The 23,028-nt window shown below is 35.9% G+C and overlaps 2 protein-coding genes across 2 annotated transcripts in view; one reads left to right on the top strand and one right to left on the bottom strand.

Annotated features, from left to right (window-relative positions):
* LOC126772072 (uncharacterized) overlaps positions 1-23,028 on the bottom strand; it is a 155,472-nt gene that overhangs the window by 3,693 nt on the left and 128,751 nt on the right. Inside the window, exon 4 of the mRNA XM_050492244.1 lies at positions 480-623. Coding sequence (XP_050348201.1) covers positions 480-623 — 144 coding nt within the window. The remainder of the gene's footprint in view (positions 1-479; positions 624-23,028) is intronic.
* Positions 10,123-11,720, top strand: LOC126771957 (uncharacterized). Its single transcript, XM_050492150.1, has 2 exons — positions 10,123-11,080; positions 11,482-11,720. The coding sequence occupies exons 1-2, from the start codon at positions 10,139-10,141 to the stop codon at positions 11,494-11,496; spliced, it is 957 nt and encodes a 318-aa protein (XP_050348107.1). The 5' UTR covers positions 10,123-10,138; the 3' UTR covers positions 11,497-11,720.

The following is a 23,028-nucleotide window of genomic DNA, read 5'->3' as shown; positions in this document are numbered from 1 at the left end:
ATTAAGAAATACTTGATTCATTATTTGGTCAAAAAAAAAAGCTACAAAATATATTTTATTTAATAGTAATTACATATTTTCAATTGAATAATATATAATTGAATAAATGGTAAAAATTGATTTTAGATCTTTGTCTCCTTAATCTCAAACAGTGGTGGATTCGTCCGATGTCGCAGAAGATGGCGGGACGTTCTCTCGGTTTTGTTGTTCGCGCTTTTTTCTGTACCGTTGACGATTTCTATATAACTTTGCTTCGTCCGAACATTTCGTCGTAATGGAGCTCCTGTAATTTTATTAACACTTAGTCTCCGGACTACAAAAACATATTTTGTCATTTGCTTAATTACTGTTAATAATTAGTTTTATGTTATCTGATTTTTTGTTAGATGTTATAATACAAAAAATATTCCAATTTTTTAATAAAATATCTAAAAAGTTAAAAGGTACGAAACTTATGGGATTAAAATATGAATACCAACCTAACAATCGTTTTAGAAACATTGCACCTTTCAGCGACGGTGTTGACAATATCGTCTACTAATTTGGGGTCCAATTGCTTTTTCGGTGGTTTATTCGCAAACGCTGGTGACTGCTTTCCAGTTAAGGAATGAGTAGCTAGAATTCTAAAAAGGTTTATTTTTAATTTAATCATTTTTATTAATATTTTCAAAGATACTTAACGTATTAAGACATAGTCCTTTATTTTAACATTTGGTGCCGCAGATTTCAGTTTGAGGCAAGTGTCTCTAATAGTATCCTACATCTTGAATATTTAAACGTGTATAAGTATCAACTTCGTTTATTAGGGACATTTTTTAAATTGATGTATAATCTGTTTCGAATAATGTTTTTACATCTCAAGGTACATTTATTTATTCTGTAGATAGGTAATCGCAAATCGACGATCGACTTAAGTATCGTCTCAAATCGTTATATTTTTCCCCGTATAGGATCGGATTAAAAAAACTGTACATTGCTAGTTTGTCAGTCATTGTCTACCCTGGGACGTCGGGATCAGCAGCGGATTAAACGAACTTGACCACCGAGGCAATTCGTTTACGTACCATATTTTATTAGGCTTAATCTAAATGGAAAATGCTTTCAAATATTAATCTCGGTTATTTATACGTTATTAATTAATCTATATATTTTTTTAAATATATTTTAATTTCACTAAAAATAATTAAAACGGAGCATAATACAAGGACAATGTATGAAATAACGCATTTGATTAATTTCTGTTTAAATGTTAACCGGAATTAGTAATTACCTTCTAGGAAAGACGGCTTGCAACAATCGTCTCGTCGCTGAGGTGTGGGAAGTCCAATCGATTTCTGTCATTAGTCTGGCAGGCACGGTGACATTGCCGTTTCCAATTGAAACCTACGAATTAAAAATACTTTAATAATTATATTGATTTCGCTGTCAGTATAAGTAGGTAGTTGTTAATTTTTTTCATTATTCACTTATTTATGTTAGAATTTATATTAATCAATAATGGCTTTTATTTATTGATTGATCTTTTCCCTATAAACAGGTGATTAAGGTATTATATAGTCAGCACCTCATTACAGCGCCACATACAAAATAGACCATAGAATAAATATAATTGCTGTCTTTAAAATAATCGAGTATAATAATTTATTAAATATTTTGTATCGTAATTCATAATAAAAAATAACTTTAGTCTAATGCAATTTGTTTTTATTTAATAATTTTGAAATCAAATTAGGACCATAGAAATTCTATAATTCAGTTGATTATGAGTCCTATGTAATATAAATATGTTTGCAGCCTTTAAGTTGTGGAAGCACATATATAAAGATCCCGGATGGACCAATAATAATGTTGCTGGATTTTTTTAAAGAAATTGTCAGTAGCAGCTCGGACTTCCGAAGTTAGCAGTTTTAACACCCTTGCCTCGGAAAGCACAAAGACTTTAGATCTGTACCTGGTCTCTTTCAGTAAATTACTTTTACCCATTGGACGCCAGTGAAAGAATAGAGAGATACATTATATATTCTGTGCTAATGTTAAAGTCGATTTGGATCATTAGGTCAAGTTTACGTCGAACTTTAGAGGTAATTAAATTTTATATACTTAACTACTTATGTATACACATGAATAATATATAAACATACAAACCATATCAACATTGTTAACCGACAATGGCAAACATGCGTTAGTAGTCTGCGCTGATACTCTACGTATTTTTAAGCCACCAGCCATCTCATCCATTTCGAGCTCAACACTTGACGTATTTTGAAGAACAACGGTCGGTTCTTCTACTGCTAAAATCTCTTCATTCTCATCTAGTCCTCGATCTTCAGATGTCCTATCCATTATTGATCGACTTTCATTTATTTCAACATTAGATAACAAGACTAGGACCTGCTGGTACAAGCGTTTTAATGCCGTTTCCAGTTCTTCTAAATTGACAATTGAAGGATAATCGAGAACAGGATCGGTCTGCGTTCCTTGATCGAATGTCAGTTTAAGATTCTGAGCGTTCCTCTCGGGTAGAGTTGGCATGGGTAATGATTGATTTGCGGCTGAAAAATAAAAGAAAATCTTGTTATTTATGACTTAAATGGCTAAGAGTAAACCTATTATGACTGGCTTAATAGAACATTCAGCATTGCATTGCTTCTTTCCTATTTTTGATTTTCTATTGTCAAAAGGGAATACGTTATATACAGGAGAAGGTAACCCAAAGCTAATATACCACTTTTAATCGTAACCGATTGACATAAAATGTAAATGTTTGAATCAGTACTGTAACTCGGCGGCCGACCAATCATCGTCAGTTGGCTGGCTCGCCTAGCGTTGAAAGTTTTCAAGGTAAAACAAAAAACTTTTTAATTTAATTTAATCGTATATTTCGAACACTTAGTCTTTTACTATATATATATAATAAAATGTAACTGATCACTGTCTGTACATGGAACATATTTGAGTAAAACTATTATCGTGGGCCTCAAGGTTTACGCGTTCTTTCCCGACGAGCTCACTTTTTACACACAATCAATGCATGACAAAATAATATTGTTCACGATTTCGCAGAAGATTATTGTTTTTATAATTATTTAAGCACATCTGTTATTTGTCGATTATTATTTTATGTGGTATACATACTTAATACTTATACAACTTTTTGAAGAACTCAAATACTAATTAGTACCTCGGTAGGTATATATTAAACATAGGTACTCCATTTATATATTTTATATACGAGGATATAGTAAAGATTAAAAAAACCGTATTGATTAATGTGAGATTGCTTCTGTCGAAAAATAAATGCTTCAAAAATGTATACTACGACGCGATCTCGATATACGATCTTCTTACAATTTATTATATTCATAAAATATACGAGATTTTATAAGTCTTAATAACTATAAGGCTGGTCACAGTTAAATAAATTTAGGCTTAGATATATAATGACCGTTTTTACAGTTATATGATTCCCCTAAATTAAGCTAGGTGGCTCGCTTGAAAATTTTTAAATTATTTTTTACAAATTTTCGCCCGTGTATTCAAGGGAGGTATATAAGTTATAAATATAGTATAGTTCGGTCAGTAATAGTATCGTTATAATATTCTAATAATATTTTACTTCAGTTATTAATTGATCTAAAACATTTGAGAAATGCATCGGTTGCGTAGTGTCTCATGTGTAACGAAATCTTTTGTTTGATATTTATTGGGAGACAAATGTTGGGTACTTAGGTATCCTTAGTTCAAAAGAAACCATTTTAGTTTTATCGTTACCTGCGTTGCGACGCCAATAGATATTGTTTCGACTGTTAAAATTTAAACGTTATAAATTAAAATTAATCCTTATTCAGATTTGTTATCTATCTATAATAAAAGAAGCTATCACTTACCACGTGTGTTGTAGCGAAGCTCAAGCAGCGCTTCAGCCGCCTCGATATCGGTGAACATCTTGTAAAGGGAAATGAATTGCAATTTAAAATAAATAAATATTTCTTAATAAAAGCTCACTAAGAAACAGTAAAATTATCGATTCGATTTTGCTTAGTAGTTACAGTTCAAATAAGATTAGGATAGCAATTGTCAGCAGTTATTCAAGGTACCGTGATTTTAAAGTGTCCATTTCAGGTATAAAATATAAGGTACATGTTTTATGCATTACTTTGTATAACACGGCAACCTCAATAAACCTATTGTTTATTTTCCTTATCCTTTTGGATGCTCTTTTCTAGAACGAATATTTCTACTTGTATCTTTTTAAACTAGTAGGTATTATACTAAATTTGTACTAAGCAATATAACCGATTAAGTCCAAATAAAGTTAAATGAAATCATTTTTTGAAATGTTTGTTAACCCTTATTATAAAAATTTCATTATTTAGTAATTATATTTTGTCTGAAAAAATACATGCTTAATACAATATTTTTATTAAATCTATTAACAATAAATTTGAACGCAAACATTTATTAATTAAACAACTAAATTTAAGCGGGTGGCCTAGCCTATAAGGTCATGATTATTTTATGTTATGTGGGTAATTGGAATGCCAGAGAGACTTCATCTAGAGTTCCCATTAAATTTTAAAGTCTATTTTTTAAATCATTTGCAAAATAAAATTAAAAATAATGAGGTCTCATTGCATACCACTTTTTTTCTCCCTGGACATATTTCTATATTTAAAAATAGTCAATTAAATCTTTTCACCATCTAGTAAATCACTAATAAACAATAAAAATTAAATATTTGTTCGTTTCATCATAAATACAAATTATATAAATGAATATAAAATCATCTCGCATGAGTATATATAAAACTTGCGAGGCGAAAAGGTTTTCAACGGAACCTTAAAATCGAATCAATATAGGTTTATCATGTTTTTATAGAAAATTGGCAACAGTTTTTTATATTAAATGAGTTTTGGATTTTTTTACATTTTTCTTCTCAAAATCCACTACGGCATTTTGATTAAGCAAAAACAGTTATTAATTTTAATGTATCCAAACATTTTAGATCTGACCTAAATACATATGAAAGTAAAAAATAAAATAATATATGAAAATAGTTAAGGGTCTTCTTAGCTATTTTCGAGATTAAACACTACATAAATCAATATATATACTCACTGATATTGCCAATAAAGGTGGTCACTTTACAATATCACAACGTCAACGTCAACGTCTGACTCAAGACTGACGAAAATTTGCAACTCGAGTCGAGGGGCTGTTTCTTAACCACCACACGACTCCCATTGTTTCATAATCAGGTACCTAAACTGGCTGTAGTTTCGGCTCCTTTCTGTTATCTTCTTTTGTTTAATATTGAATAAAATTTTGTTTTACAGCGGATTAAGCTACCAAGAACTTGCATTTATAAAATAATGTTTTATAGCCTTCAGGTAATTTCCTATCTACTTTCATTGTCCATTTACTGGTGGTAGGGCTTTGTGCAAGCTCGTCTGGGTAGGTACCACCCACTCATCAGATATTCTACCGCAAAACAGCAATACTTGATATTGTTGTGTTCCGGTTTGAAGGGTGAGTGAGCCAGTGTAATTACAGGCACAAGGGACATAAAATCTTAGTTCCCAAGGTTGGTGGCGCATTGGATATGTAAGCGATGGTTGACATTTCTTACAATGCCAATGTCTAAGAGCGTTGGTGACCACTTACCATCAGGTGGCCCATATGCTCGTCCGCCTTCCTTTTCTATAAAAAAAAAAAAAAAAAGTACCCTAAAAGGGATCATAAAAATTACGACTATAGTTACTTATTGTCTTTGAAACAATTAATGTTTAAGCGCTGTACTGCTGTATTATTTTAGAGTTATCTTATACATTTTCTCGACAATTAGAAATCTTTAAAATTCTAATATTATGAATAAAATTTATTGAAGTTGTAAAATGTTACTATTTATAAAATATATTTTCTTCATCTTCAATCGCTTTTGTTATCTTAAGGAGATAATCTTAAAACGGGGTTAGGAGGCTTTAGACATTATTAGACAACATTAAGAATTTTGTAATTGAATAAAGACTTATTTCTTACCAATCGAATTATTTTTTTATAAAATGGAACCTTACACATATTTCTCTGTCTCTCGATCTAGACTTTACATATAAGTTTTTTTTTTTATTTTAACACAAAGATATTTATTAAAATACTGACACGCATTAAGCTCTTCGATCTTACTTCGAAAACTCTAAAGTTCGACGTAAACTTGACCTAATGATCCAAATAGACTAACATTAATTACGATACAAAATATTTAATAAATTATTATACTCGATTATTTATAGACAGCGATTCTATTTAATCTATGGTCTATATTGTGCGTGGCGCTGTAATGTGGTGCTGACAATATAATACTTTAATCACCTACTTATATCCAGTAACAGCCTGTTAATATCCCACTGCTGGGCTAAGGCCTCCTCTTCCTTTTTGGGGAGAAGGTTTGGAGCTTATTCCACCACGCTACTCCAATGCGGGTTGGTGGAATACACATGTGGCAGAATTTCGATGAAATTAGACACATGCAGGTTTCCTCACGATGTTTCCTTCACCGAAAAGTACGAGATGAATTATAAACAGAAATTAAGCACATGAAAATTCAGAGGTGCTTGCCCGGGTTTGAACCCACGTTCATCGGTTAAGATTCACGCGTTCTTACCACTGGGCCATCTCGACTCTACCTATCACCTACTTATATGGAAAAAATCAATCAATAAATAAAAGCCATTATTGACTAATATAAATTCTAACATAAATAAGTGAATAATGAAACAAATTAATAACTACCTACTTATACTGACAATGAAATCAATATTTGTTTATAATTATAAAAAAAAATATTAAATTATTTTTAATCTTAATTAAAAGTCGAAATATATTTCAATTAGCTTAATTATTTCTTACTCACTATAATAAAAACATGCACCGGAAATATCTAGTTTACACAGTCGCGACAAAAATAAATCATATTTACATTTCAAAATTATTAAAACAATATTAGATAATCATAAAACATACCCAAAATATCTATTAAATCTTATTTTATTTAATTCGTTACTTAAAATAATCTGTAAGGAAATCATAGTGTTAACACCGTAAGTACAAAATGTTAGTGACTTGCTTAATTCATTGATCATACCAAAATTATTTTAATGAGAAAGTTCTTTAAATTATGAATTATAATTTATTATTCCACATTTTATTCACTTTATAGCAAAAAGTTGTTAATAATATTTCCTGTGTTGTTTAAGTTCTGAATTAGATAGCGCTTTACAAATATACATAAAAATTTGGTTTAATTTATTACTTACAATGAAACCAGATGGCAGCACGGTCCAGCGCCCATATAACTATATATGTACATAACATTACCTATCTAGGTTTAAGTGACATTCTTGCAAGAGTAACTGAGACACTAAATTGGCAATATCGATGAGAATTTATTTATTTATATAGTGTTTAATGTTATTTAAAATATTATTTATTTATTTAAGCATCTTGAAAATAGCTAAGGAGATCTTCAACTATTTCCTCATATTATTTTATATTTTATTTTTTACTTTCATATGTATTTAGGACAGACCTAAAATGTTTGGTTCATTATAAAATTAATAACTGTTTGCGCCGCTCGAACTGACTGAACGCGACGCCGCTGTAAAACGATTATTTGTAAAATCAGCCGCGCATCGTCGGTAGTGGGGAATTAAGCGCGGGAGTAAGACGTGTTTCAAGAAGTCAGCAAGTTGAGTTGTTTTGGTTGAAGAAGTGAAGCCAATTGAAGCGAAGATTATTATATGAATATAAAATAGCTCTTTTAAGAGCTTGACATTACCTCATACTACGTCATTGCATGCTGCTTCTTGTTTCAAATAAACAGTTCTTTTCAGAACTATTCATTGTTTCAAACGATGACGTTGTATAATGAGGCATGCGTGGCGTGTGTATTCTTGTTGCTATGCGTACTGCTATACCTATATTGATTCGATTTCAAAGTTCCGTTATCCTTTCCGTAGAAAACCTTTCCGCCTCGCAAATTTTATATGTACTCATGCGAGATGATTTAATATTTATTTATATAATTTGTATTTATTATAAAACAAACAAAATGTAATGGGAACTCTAGCTGAACAGACTTACAGTATTCTCTCCGACATTATGTTATGTGGGTTATCGTACTTACATAACATAAACTAATCATGACATTATCAGCTAGGCCGCCCGCTTAAATAATTTTTTTTTAATAAATAATGTTTACGTTCAAATTTGTTAATTGATTTTATGAAAATATTATATTAAACATGTATTTTTTCAGACAAAATATTATTACTAAATAATGTAATTTGTATATTTGGACTTAATCAGTTATATTATTTAGTACAACTTTAATATGCTTACTAGATTAAAAAGATACAGATAGAAATATTAAGATTTTAGCCGAAAACCTTATATTTTATGCCTGAAAAGGACAATTGAAAAGAATGGTATTTTGAATAGCTGCTGACAATTGCTATCGGAAGCTTATTTGAACTATAACCTAAACAAAATCGAATCGATAAACAGTAATCGATGTAGTTTGTCGATAGTCGATTACTGTTTCTTAGATTTTATTAAGAAATATTTATTTAATTATTTAATTACCAGTTAAAATGATTACTTCATTTGTAATATCTGATATGGACGCTGCGCAAGCCTTACTGGACCTTCATCACGGGACAAGAACTGTGGTAAGCATTTTAAGCAGCTTTATTAGCTCTACAGTAGGTAATATTTAAGATAAATATTTTTTTAAATATTCGAATTAATAATCTAATACTACATTTTTGCAGCCAGCGCCACTGCCACTTCCTAATACAAGCATCCCAAAGAGTATTCACCCAAATATTGTAATGAAAAATCTAAGAAAAATAATTTAAAATATGTCAAGAATAAACTGATGTGTGACAAAGAAACGCAAACTGACTGAGTTGAATATACGCGAAATTAAAAAGACGTATATTATAAAAGAATTACACGCTGAAATAGAATGTCTTAAGTAAAAGCTGAAAAGAAAAAAAACGGAAACATCATCAATTACCGTTTCATATGTAATAAACATGTAATAAATCGGGTGTTTCTAGTGACGAATATTCGGAAAACACATACCGCCGAAAATCCTACAAAAGTAAAACAAAACAAACTACTACTACTGACTTTGTTAGTAAAATATTACTTGCTTAATAATATAGTTTTTTTTTAATGTTTATTTTTTGACATCACTAAATAACTTCTATTTATAATTATTTTTAGTCCTTTTCGAAACTGTGATTCAACATTTGCAAATGAACGCGATGGCTTTACAAACAGTAACATGAGAGCTCGTAAAGAAGAGAAAAGAACTTTAAAACTAAGAAATACGAATTAGTCAAATAAAGAAATGGTATGGGTTTTGGCGCCTTAGTTTATTTTAAACGGAATATATTTAATAATTAATGTAAACTTAATCAAGGCAAGGAAATAACTCCATAGAGCGCCTTGTCATTCAAGGCAAGGTGGATGGCACCAGACCACGTGGAAGGACGCCCATGCGATGGACCGGCCAAATAAAAACAACTGTTGGCGGTCCTTTGCATGAATGCACGAGGCTTACCACTAACAGGGACATATGGCGAAGGCTCGTGAGGCGAATAATTTTCACATCTGCGCCGAATAATTCATAATACTTCATGGCGACCACGATCGCTCTGACAAGAGTGTCACGACGAAGAAGAAGATAAACTTAATACTTTTAGGTTTTAATTGGAGACGAAAATCCATCAGTTCCAGCCAGACTTTTCAAAAACATGGACTGGACATCTTATACGAATCGCACTCGTAAATTTTTGACAGCTGTCTTTTCAAGAAAGTAGGTTTAAGTGACATTCTTGGATATGTTTGTAATGTATGGGGTAGTTTTAGAATATTACTTTTATAACTGTGGGTAATTGTAAACCGATATATGGTGGTCTCTCGCTATTAAACGCTCAACCGAATGGACGTCTTTTATTGCGCTCAGTAATTATCCTCAAATAATTAATAATAATATTATATATTATTCACATATTCAACAGTGGCGACGAGTAGTAAAGAAACTACGTGTGTGACGCATCGTTTTATTACTATGTCGGTGGGAAAACTGGAACAATTCGACCTTGGCAAGGACGATTGGAATTTGTATGTGGATCGGTTGGAACAGTATTTTATTGTTAACGATGTGAAACCGGCGATACGAGTAGCGACACTGATAACGGTGATCGGAAGTGACGCGTACGAACTGATGGTGAATTTATGTACACCAGTCAAACCATCTGCGAAAAGCTATGAAGAGCTGGTGGATGTTATGCGACGTCATCTTCAACCTAAACCGAGTGTATTGGCGGAGCGGTTCAAATTCAGACAAAGAGTGCAACGTCATAATGAGTCCGTGGCGGAATATGCGGCGGCATTAAAGAAATTGACGAAACATTGCGGTTTTTGTTCGGAAACATTATTGGATAATTTGAGGGATCAATTTGTATGTGGTATTAACAGTGACTGTATCCGTCAAAGAATGTTTGCGGAGGATAATATAACGTTCGATTCGGCGTTTAAACTCGCGGTGACAATGGAAGCTGCAGAGGCGGATGCAGCCTTGGTAGAAGGTCGTACCAGGAGATTAGGTGACGGCGTATCAGAGGCGGAGGAATCTATAAACCAGATTACGTCCAGGAAAAGAAGCACAGGGAAACATCTACAAAAATATATGAACGTAGGAACGCGAGAACCGGTTTTAAGCAGTGGTACAAGCCTCACAAGCGGAGCGATAATTAGCAGGCGGAGCGATAATAATATGAATGACTTCACACGACAAAAGAAGGGAACGACTTTTAAACAAGTGTGTGACGTTTGTGGTGCAAATCATCAAGTAAATCGGTGTAAATTTAGACTTTATATATGTCGAGTTTGCAACGAACAAGGTCATTTAAAAAAGGTTTGTCCAGTACTACAAAGGCAGGTGTCATTAAACATCGTAAAAAATGATAGTTCCGTATGCAAAGAAAACGAAGGCTCGGGCAGTGAGGAGGTAAACAATTTTTCTATAAGTAGTTATTTAAAAAAATTTGCACCATACACAATTAGTATCAATATTGATAACTGTGTTCTTTGTATGGAAATAGACACGGGCAGTGCGATATCATGCATTAGTTATAATTGCTATAAGAAATATCTGTCACATAATTTAATTCGAAAGTGTGATTTAAATTTACGCTATTATACTGGAGAAATTGTAAAACCCGTTGGTAAAATAAGTCCTATAGTTAATTACAAAAATAAAAGAAAATCGTTGGATTTATTTATTATAAAAGATGCAAAAACGAATCTGTTAGGCAGGCATTGGATTAGCGAGTTACAGATCGAGATTCCTATTATGAATTGTAATAGTATTGATTTTAATTCCAAGCTGTTTAATTTTAATGAATTCAGTTCCAGATATTGTGAAGTGTTTTCGGACGGGCTGGGACGATTCAATGGTGGAACGGTTGGTTTTCGGCTGCGACCCGACGCGAAGCCGGTGTTCATGCGCGCACGACCGCTCGCTTACGCACTTCGCGAGCCTGTGGAGCGGGCGCTGGATCAGCTGGTACGGGATGGAGTGATCACGCCGGTTACTACATCTGACTGGGCTACACCGATCGTACCGGTAATGAAAAAGGACGGCACAATACGCGTGTGTGGTGATTTTAAATTAACATTAAATAAGTGCTTGGAGGTGGATCGTTTTCCTTTACCGAGAGTCGAGGATCTGTTAGTTAAATTACACGGGGGTATCAAATTTACTAAGTTAGATCTGTCTCAAGCCTATGCACAACTTGAACTTGATGAATCAAAAAAATACACTGTAATAAACACTCACAAGGGCTTATTTAGGTATAATAGACTGATTTATGGTTTGGCTTCGAGTCCAGGTATTTTTCAAAGATTGTTAGAACAACTATTTTCGGATATGCCTCGAGTGGGTGTTTTCCTAGATGATGTGATAATTACCGGGGAGGACGACCAATCACATTTAAAAACACTTCACGAGGTATTTAATCGATTACAAAAATATGGTTTAAAAATTAAAAAAGATAAGTGTACGTTCTTTGCCGACTCTGTTACATATTTAGGGTTTGTAATTAGTAAAGAAGGGGTTCATACATGCCCAAATAAGATTGAAGCAATTCAGAAGGTTCGCATACCGAATAATGTATCCGAATTGCGCTCATTTTTAGGATTAGTTATGTATTACGCTAGATTTGTTCCAAACATTAGTACAATTTTAGCACCATTGTATGTTTTATTAAAAAAGGAAAAAAAATATGAATGGAATACAGAAAGTAATATAGCTTTTAATAAGGTTAAGCAATTGTTAACATCTAGTGAAATTTTTGCACATTATTCACCTGACTTACCCTTAATTCTAACAACTGACGCTAGTAGTTATGGAGTAGGGGCTGTAATTTCACATATAACCGCTAAAGGGGAGCGACCTATAGCTTATGCGTCTCGGGTACTTAATGCTGCTAAGAAATCGTATGCTCAAATAGAAAAGGAAGCTTTAGCTATTATTTATGGCATTAAAAAATTTCACACGTACTTATACGGAAGGAAATTTACGTTACGCACGGATCATAAACCGTTGGTAGCTATTTTCGGTGATAAACATGGTATCCCTACAATGGCGGCTAGCAGAATGCAACGGTGGGCCGTTATTTTAGCTGGTTATAATTATAATATTGAATACGTTCAAAGTAATAAGAACGCGGCCGATGCTTTATCTAGATTTCCAACGGGAGAAGGGAAACTACAAGTAGAGGAGAAAACTTACGTTAATTTCATACAAAATTTTTTACCTATAACACGGAAGACAGTAGTAGAACATCAGAATAAGGATAACATACTTAAGAAAGTAATTTTATACTTACAATCCGGGTGGTCCAAGGCGTGCGACGATGAAGATCTTAAGCCATATTTTGTACGTCGTAATGAATTGTATTTAGATGCGGGGTGTATAATTTGGGGATACCGCTTAGTAATACCTAAATCATTAACATCTGAGTTGCTAAAGGAAATACACGTTGGTCATTTAGGTATAGTAAAGATGAAGAGCATTGCACGTAGTTACGTTTGGTGGCCCGGTATCGACGCCGACATTGAACGCACTTGTAATGAGTGTGTTACGTGTGCGATGGAAAACGCAGCACCAGCGAAAGCTCCGATCAAGCCATGGCCTTTTATTCCGGAGCCATGGTCAAGAATACACATTGACTTCTTAGGACCGCTTAACGGTAAAACATTTTTAGTTTTAATAGACTCCACATCGAAATGGTTAGAAATTTTTAACATGCCAAATACGACCGCGGCTGCTGTTATTAAAGTTTTACGGGAAACTTTCGCTAGGTTCGGTTTGCCTAAAGAAATTGTTTCGGATAATGGGCCGCCTTTCTCGAGCAAAGAATATGCCAATTTTATGAGGAACAACGGTATTAAGGTTACATTCTCCCCCGTGTATCATCCGTCTAGTAATGGAGCAGCGGAAGGCGCTGTTAAGTTGTGCAAACGGGCAATAAAAAAGTCGTTAAGGGATGGTTGCGATATCGATGCCGCATTGCAAACCTATTTATTAGCATACAGGAACGTCGATCAAAGTACCACGGGTCTTTCACCTGCCATGATTTTACAACGTAGGCGTATAAGATCAAGACTAGACTTATTGCATAGGGATTGGGCGATGGAAGATAGAGTACGGGAGGTGCAAAATAAGCAAATAGAAAGAGGAAAAGGAGTTATAAGGCAATTTAAACAAGGGGATAATGTCTGGGTAAGGAATTATGGGGAAGGAAAGAAATGGATAAAAGGTAAAATAGATGGTAATTTTGGGTCTCGTAATTACCTCATAGGTAGGGATGACGGTCCACCTATCAAAAGACACGTTAATCAGATAAAAAAACGTTGGGTAAGCTTTGATTTATCTACGTCAAAATCGCCACCACAAAACCAAAACATGCCGAGTGATCACCCCATATCTGAGCCACAGCTAGAAATACCGACGACTGAGTCGGCTGAATCATCCAACACGGAACTTAGTATTCCACCATCGATATCCCCTGAGACTCAGGTAGATGTTCCACCATCGATTCGTTCCCAGCGCGTTAGGAAACCAGTTGAACGATTTCGATTCGAATTTGATTAGGCAACTAATATTATATAATTTATTTTTAAGTTAGGTTAAGTTAATTCTAAGTAATGTATAAGTAATTAAGGGTGAGGGTGTAATGTATGGGGTAGTTTTAGAATATTACTTTTATAACTGTGGGTAATTGTAAACCGATATATGGTGGTCTCTCGCTATTAAACGCTCAACCGAATGGACGTCTTTTATTGCGCTCAGTAATTATCCTCAAATAATTAATAATAATATTATATATTATTCACATATTCAACAATGTTCACCACTTCAAAGTCGATATTCATATTATCATGGAACAATATTCTTTTCAGGGTATTGGCAACTCATTCGTTAACAGGAAAGCCTTCACCAGCTTTTCCTGACAAACCTGATATGATATTGTTTAAACTGTGGTAGAAAATTGTTCTGTACCAGAGAATGTACTAAGGTAAAGTTTAACTAACTTTCATTAATGTAAAGATATATTGATTTTATATCAGTTTGTATTCATTTTTCTTATTTCTTGTATTTAGAACCAGCATAACCACGAAATGTGCTGACGAAAGCAAAATGTTTAGAACCCGTGAACAAAATAAGAAGAAGCGCAAAATAGTTGAGAAAGAAAATATTTCTCCCTATGAATCCGATTGCTCGAATTCATCTAATTAATAGTAAACTAAAAATTAGAATTAGTTATTTGGGGTCAGGGGAACCGGGACACAAGTTTCAGGTATGTAAGATTATCAATCTAATATGTGGCTATTTTATTTGTCCAATAAATGTAGTGGGTTCCAATAAATAATATTAAAAAATAATTAAGTTCTGAAAATTTAGAATACCGATTATGTTATCTAATGTTTCAGATAAAATGCAGTATCCTCTTAACGTGGATCGTGAACGTCTGGACGCTACGTAGTTCCGCCGCTGGATAGGCACTCATAGTGCCAGTCTCAAGCCTGGAACTAGGAGGAGAGCTGGCTGCATGCAATATTGAAAACGTGTCATATCATTTTTTTAACCATTAACTATTGAAATTTAATTTTTTAATTGAATAATATTTTCGCCTACCAACTGAAAATTTTCAATAAAACATAGACACGGGTGCTGTCGTTTTAATTTACTCAAACATTAATATTTACAAAACAATAAAATGAATCAAATCAACTTCATTTTTAATGTGGTAATCATTGAGTGCAGTGAAATTAAGGGTACTACTCGTAGACAGAGAAACTAAGCTTATCTGCCTGCGGTACTACTGTAGTGTGAGTGATATACCATTATAAATTGTGATATGAATATATATATATATATATAAAGTTTTACTCCTTACATTACACCTACTTAAAGCCTCTTTTAATCACTAGAGGAGTAAAGACAAATAAACAAACTTTGACATTCAATTGAGATGATATAATTGTTTGAGATCATAGACTAGTTTCTCTGTCTACGGTTGAGATAAAAAATAATCTATGATATTCGTTATGGGTACGGGAAAAATTGCGTTTTGAATCTGTTTTTTTTATGATTCTTTTTTTCTATATTAAATATATTAATTAAAATTTAGTATGATAGGCCGCAGCCCCACCCTATCTCAATGATAGAAAATTCTTCATATGTTATCTAATTCATTCTTAAAACATAGTATTATGTAAAAGAGCAAACTATCAAATAAAAGCTAAAAAGTTAAATTGAAAATATTAACATTTAACTTATTACAGATAATAAATGCCAACATTCCTTGTCCCACCTAGGGTGGTTAACAGCATAGTTGGAAAATTGAAACATTAGATACTTGACTTAGACAGAGAAACTAATAGACCAAGGGGCCGTCAAACCGCGATTGAGACAGAATTAGTATGTCAATGTGTGCGTATAATGTTGCCATAGTAACTGCATTCACAGACATTTCATTAGCTGACGCTGCCAGCACTTACGTGATAAATAATTATAGGTTATGATTAATAAACAACAGAAAATCCTATTATGTTCAGGATTTTAATGCGACATAAGGTTGCGTACTATAACATCAATAATCATCACTGATAAACTATAATTAGGGATAAAACCGTCATTCCTACGCGTGATAATACACGCCGGCAATTTGCTACTTGCTATCGCTTTAACATGAAATAAAACGACAATGCACCATTGGATAATCTTCGATATGATATAAGGATGGTTTTCACTGGGTTAGAATAGTTTTCTAACATAAAAATAAGCAAAAATTGAACAATAAACACAATGAACTGATATATAAATATATACATATATATATAGATAATACTAGTTATGCGATAAGGAACAAAAGATTTTATAATTCTATCTTTGTCTTTTGTAACGTAATTTTCGTTCTCTTTCTTGTATAAGTAAGAAGGAAATCGTCATTGCGTCTATTACTTTCTCTGTCTACGATATTAATCTATACGCCATTTTTTCGTGAATCCTTAGTGAATTTTAGTTACCTAGTAATTGTATTTATACAATGATGATTGTCTGACTATAACTTTAGATTACCGATTCATTGATTATTATTGTAACTTACCGATTATTAGATTACATCAAACTCCATAACAAGGTTACTAAGGCGTACCTACTAAAAGCAAATCTTAACCAACATTGTTGCAGCCTCAAATATGTCTCCAATCTATGGAGTGCAAATGTATTGTAAACATATAGGTAAAATTGTAAAGGTATTATTTTATTCGTAACAGTGGTAGTCGTGTAAGTCGTGCCAGTGGTACGAATTGCGACAATTTTAAAAGCTTAATTTGAAAATTAATTTAAAAACGATTTAGTTTTATGATAACTAACTTATAATAGAATAATATATAATTGAATAAATGGTAAAAATTGATTTTAGATCTTTGTCTCCTTAATCTCAAACAGTGGTGGATTCGCCCGATGTCGCAGAAGATGGCGGGACGTTCTCTCGGTTTTACGATTTCTATATAACTTTGCTTCGTCCGAACATTTCGTCGTAATTAAACTCCTGTAATTTTTTTAACACTAAGTCTCCGGACTACAAAAACATATTTTGTCATTTACTTAATTTTTTACTTTATGTTATCTGATTTTTTGTTAGATGGTATAATACAAAAAATATTCCATTTTCTTAATAAAATATCTAAAAAGTTAAAAGGTACAAAAGTTATGGGATTAAAATATGAATACCAACCTAACAATCCTTTTAGGAACATTGCACCTTTCAGCGACGGTGTTGACAATATCGTCTACTATTTACAATTAAATAGTACAATTTTGCATTGAATGCAAGTATTACCTCTTGGTCGTCAGTTTGAGTTATTATATTATTATTACTTGGTGCGCTCTGACTTGGCATGGCTAATGATTGATTTGCGGCTGAAAAATAAAAGAAAATGTTGTTATATATGACTTAAATGGCTAAGAGTAAACCCATTACGACTGGCTATTGAATGTTCTATCATTCAGCATTGCATTGCTTCTTTCCTATTTTTGAAATTCTATTAACTGTCAAAAGGGAATACGTTATATTCAGGGGAAGGTAACCCAAAGCTAATATACCACTTTTAATCGTAACTTATTGACATAATTGTAAATGTTCGTCTCGTCGCTAAAGTGTGGGAAGTCCAATCGATTTCTGCCATTAGTCTGGTAGGCACGGTGACATTGCCGTTTCCAATTGAAACCTACGAATTTAAAATACTTTAAAAATTATATTGATTTCATTGTCAGTATAAGTAGGTAGTTGTTAATTTTTTTCATTATTTACTTATTTATGTTAGAATTTATATTAGTCAATACTGGCTTTTATATATATATATATATAGGCCTCTGCATCTTTGACAGATGATTTAAGCGGCATCGCGAAGGCACTTGCGTTCATGACTGAAAAGACCAATGCGAGAGAGGATCCCCCGGCCGCACTTCCGACAAGTGTATGCGCCCCCAGATGGGCGGGGGTTTGAAGCCCGCTCATAACGCCTAGTGCGTTTTTCTTTTAGTAGTTTAAACCAGTCATTGTCATGCTTTGATTGACCTTCGTAAATAAGGCGTCGCCACTTGGCACGGTCCTCTGCCAGTTCCTCCCATCGATTGCTAGGGATGTTAAACGCAATCATATCACGCTTAGCGCAATCTTTGTAACGGAGCATAGGCCGCCCAACAGACCTCTTTGCATCCACAACCTCTCCCAGTAGTATTTGCCTTGGAAGACGGGTCTGCTCCATTCGATGCACGTGTCCCAGCCACCGTAACCGTTTTTTTTTGAGAATGGCCATGATGCTAGGCAGCTGTGCCTTGCCTAGAACAGACTCGTTTGTCACGCGATCCTGCCATGTGACGCCCAGAATGTTCCGAAGACAGCGCAAGTGAAATGTGTTTAGTCGGCGTTCTTGTTTTGCGTACGTTGTCCACGTTTCTGCTCCATACAAGAGTGTGCTTAGGACACATGATTGGTAAACAAGCATTTTCGTTTTTACCGTAAGGTGTCTGTTATCCCAAGCCCTTGAACAGAGCCTCCCGAACATAGAGGCTGCTTTGCCGATGCGGAAGTCGATCTCTGCATCAAGCGAGAGATTGCTTGACAAATGCGACCCAAGGTAGCAAAATTTGTTAACCACCTGTAAAGGTGCGCCGTTAAGCAAGATGACTGGTTGCTCTAAACATCCTTGCGCTAAAATAACGGTCTTCTTGCAGTTTATGGACATTGAGAAGAGGTCGCACGCTCTGGCAAATTTGTCCATTAGACTCTGGAGTTGAGCTTGGTCATGAGCAACGAAGGCAGCGTCGTCAGCGAAGAGGAGACTATCTACAAATAGGTCCTCCCTGTAGCGTTTGGACTTGAGCATTGAGATGTTGTACAGCCTACCATCGGTTCGCGTGTGTAAGTGGACGCCTTGCTGTTCATCTCCAAAAGCAACCTTCAGAAGCACCGAGAAGAATATTCCGAACAAGGTGGGGGCCAGTGCACAACCTTGACGAACGCCACGGCGTACGTCGAATGGCGTGGATGCGTTGCCATTGTGCAGGACGGTGACTTCCATACCTTCGTGGAACGATTGCACTATCCTTAGGAGTTTTGGGGGGCATCCAATTCTGACAAGAACCGAGTACAACCCCTCTCTGCTCACGGAGTCAAAAGCCTTATTTAGGTCTACAAATGCAATGACTAGGGGGGTATGTTGCTCCCTACACTTTTCTTGTAGCTGTCTGAGTGAAAATATCATGTCGACAGTTGACCGTTGGGACCTAAAACCACATTGTGCCTCAGGGTATACGCGGTCGGCGAGCCTTTGTAGTTTGCCTAAAATGGCCCTGGCAAAGGCTTTACCGACGATGCTAAGAAGAGATATACCGCGGTAACAGTTGCAGTCGCCACGATCGCCTTTGCCTTTATAAAGAGTGACGATGTTAGCATCTCGCATATCCTGAGGGACGTAGTTTTCTTCCCAGCACTTAGCCAGGTGGTTATGAAGGATGGGCAAGAGGCACTCAAGCTTGACGACTTCGGTGACAACATCGTCTTTTCCGGGGCTCTTTCCGCATTTGAGCTTCTTGACGGCCAGATAAAGTTCCTCTACTGTGGGTGCAACGTCTAGCTCGTGCCAAGTTGCCAGATTCGGGACAAGCTCCATTGCTTCTGGCTGAATATCCACTGGGCACGAGTAGAGCCCCTTGTAGTATTCTACCCATCTTGCCATCTGACGGGTGCTGTCTGTTATAACAGAACCGTCGGTTTCCTTGAGAGGTGCCGTCTTTTTTGGAGTAGGTCCAAGAGCTCTTTTGATGCCCGCGTACACCCCGCCAATATCCCCCGCGTTTGCGCACGCTTGGATGCTTTGGCAAAGCTCTGTCCAATACGCATTTACAAAGAAGCGCGTGCTACGCTGGAGTGAGGCTTTTGCCTTCGTGAGATCTTTACGCGTCGCATCGCAAGGGTTAAGGCGAAAATTTAAAGCGGCTTGGCGTTTCGAGTCAATCAAGGGAAGTAAGTGCTCCTCGTTTTCTTGAAACCAGTCGTAAGATTTTGCCTTATGATAGCCAAAAATCTTGCCTGCAGTGTCAGTGAGAAGAGACTTGACTTTTTCCCATTCGACTCGCGCTGATGCCGTACTATCCCAAGTTGCAACTTCTTCGCGGACGAGTTCCCCAAATGACTCCACTACTTCCATGTCACGAGTCTTGAAAAGATTTATCTTTTTACGACCGGGTGGCTTGGAAGAATGGACTCTTCTAGGGACAAGTCGGACTTTAGTAGCAACGAGGCTGTGATCGGTGTCACAATCGGCACTGTGAAACGCCCGCGTGTGGAGCGTTTCCCGTAGATCCCTCCTTCTTGTAAGAGCAAGGTCTAATTGGTGCCAGTGTTTAGATCGAGGGTGCATCCACGAGACTTTCCGCATCATTTTGCCTTTAAAAAAGGTGTTGGTAACACACAGCTGGTGCCTTGAGCAAAACTCCAACAGTCGTTGTCCGTTGTCGTTAAGCTTCCCTATGCCGTGTGCACCGAGGCATTCAGGCCAGGCTGATGTGCCCTGACCGACGCGGGCATTAAAGTCACCCAAAATATGCGGTCTGTCAGTTGGATTTACCCTGCGCACTGTCTCATCGAGCTGGCCGTAGAATTGATCCTTGATCTCGGGTTTTGAACTAAGCGTCGGTGCGTAAGCGGAAATTAACGTGACAAAGCCGCTTTTTGTGTTTAGACGCAAGACCATAATTCGCTCGGAAACGCCAACAGGTGTTTCTATGGCGTTGATGAGATGGTTTCGAACCGCGAAACCTACACCATGCTCTCGTGTTTCCAAGGAACTCTTGCCCTTCCAGTAAAAAGTGTAGTTAGCTTCACGCAAAGACCCTTCGTCTTCAGTTCTGGTCTCTTGTAAGGCTACAATATCAATATTGAGCCTTGTAAGCTCCACGTCGATACTGTAAGTTTTGCGCAGTTCTTGGGCGCAATCGGAGCTTTCGGGAAGCCTGTCCTCATCGTTCGGACATTCCATGTCGCAAAGCGCATGTAAGCAGCGTTGGTGTGGGTTTTGGGATTTATGTTCCTTTGAGCAGGTGGTTAATGTCACAGCGTCAACGTCTAGCTGTAAGGCTTGTTTTCCGTTCACCCAGGCGGAACAAGTTAACGCTGAGGCGGATCAGTACCTTATTGATCGGGGGCTGCCCGACTTAAAGCAGGCGGTAACTGATCAATGGATCTACGATGGATCCTCCTACTGTCAAGAGTGGCCCCTGGCGTCCGCACTTACGCCTATTCGTGCTGACTTATAACCGGTGACTGCCACTCTCCGTGTTGTTTTCCACCTGCAAGACAGGTGAGCGAAGTGTCCTCTCCGTGGATGCTGCTACGCCTGGGCCTGGCGACTTTATGGCAACACGGGCTTGCCCAGTACCCATGCCACCCTCTCCTCCTCCCCAGCAGGATCCGCAGGAATGACGAGTCAATACGTGTGGTGCTGGTTTGGCCGCAGGTGACTGGCTTACGCCTAAACGGAGGCACCGCTCCGGGTTTAATATTAGTTTTCCTTCTTCTTTGGCGTGACGCTGGGATAATTTTGGGAAACAACGTATCAAGGAGAGGGGTGAGGATACTGTGATCACGGAAGATACAGGAATGTGACACTAGTAGCTAGAGCAGTCCGGGGTCGCGTACCCGTAGTGATTCCAACCAGCTATCGGACAGATAACTGGTAGATCCACCCTCTGGACAAGGCTTTTATTTATTGATAGATTATTTCCCTATAAATATAAATTCTATAATTCAGTTGATTATGAGTCCTATGTAATATAAATATGTTTGCAGCCTTTAAGTTGTGGAAGCACATATATAAAGATCCCGGATGGACCAATAATAATGTTGCTGGATTTTTTTAAAGAAATTGTCAGTAGCAGCTCGGACTTCCGAAGTTAGCAGTTTTAACACCCTTGCCTCGGAAAGCACAAAGACTTTAGATCTGTACCTGGTCTCTTTCAGTAAATTACTTTTACCCATTGGACGCCAGTGATAGAGAGATACGTTATATATTCTGTGCTAATATTAAAGTCTATTTGGATCATTAGGTCAAGTTTACGTCGAACTTTAGAGGTAATTAAATTTTATATACTTAACTACTTATGTATACACATGAATAATATATAAACATACAAACCATTTCAACATTGTTAACCGACAATGGCAAACATGCGTTAGTAGTCTGCGCTGATACTCTACGTATTTTTAAGCCACCAGCCATCTCATCCATTTCGAGCTCAACACTTGACGTATTTTGAAGAACAATGGTCGGTTCTTCTACTGCTAAAATCTCTTCATTCTCATCTACTCCTCGATCTTCAGATGTCCTATCCATTATTGATCGACTTTCATTTATTTCAGTATTAGATAATACGGCTAGGACCTGCTGGTACAAGTGTTTTAATGCCGTTTCCAGTTCTTCTAAATTGACAATTGAAGGATAATCGAGAACAGGATCGGTCTGCGTTCCTTGATCGAATGTCAGTTTAAGATTCTGAGCGTTCCTCTCGGGTAGAATTGGCATGGGTAATGATTGATTTGCGGCTGAAAAATAAAAGAAAATCTTGTTATTTATGACTTAAATGGCTAAGAGTAAACCTATTATGACTGGCTTAATAGAACATTCAGCATTGCATTGCTTCTTTCCTATTTTTGATTTTCTATTGTCAAAAGGGAATACGTTATATACAGGAGAAGGTAACCCAAAGCTAATATACCACTTTTAATCGTAACCTATTGACATAATTGTAAATGTTTGAATCAGTACTGTAACTCGGCGGCCGACCAATCATCGTCAGTTGGCTGGCTCGCCTAGCGTTGA

The sequence above is a fragment of the Nymphalis io genome, chromosome 11, assembly GCF_905147045.1.
Source record: "Nymphalis io chromosome 11, ilAglIoxx1.1, whole genome shotgun sequence".
Lineage (NCBI taxonomy): Eukaryota > Metazoa > Arthropoda > Insecta > Lepidoptera > Nymphalidae > Nymphalis > Nymphalis io.
Note: the sequence above shows the minus strand (reverse complement) of the source record. Positions and strands in the feature narration are given on the sequence as shown.

Bases quoted from the DNA above. Each gene is read 5' to 3' on its own strand.
- LOC126771957 (XM_050492150.1), top strand. From the start codon at position 10,139: ATGTCGGTGGGAAAACTGGAACAATTCGACCTTGGCAAGGACGATTGG.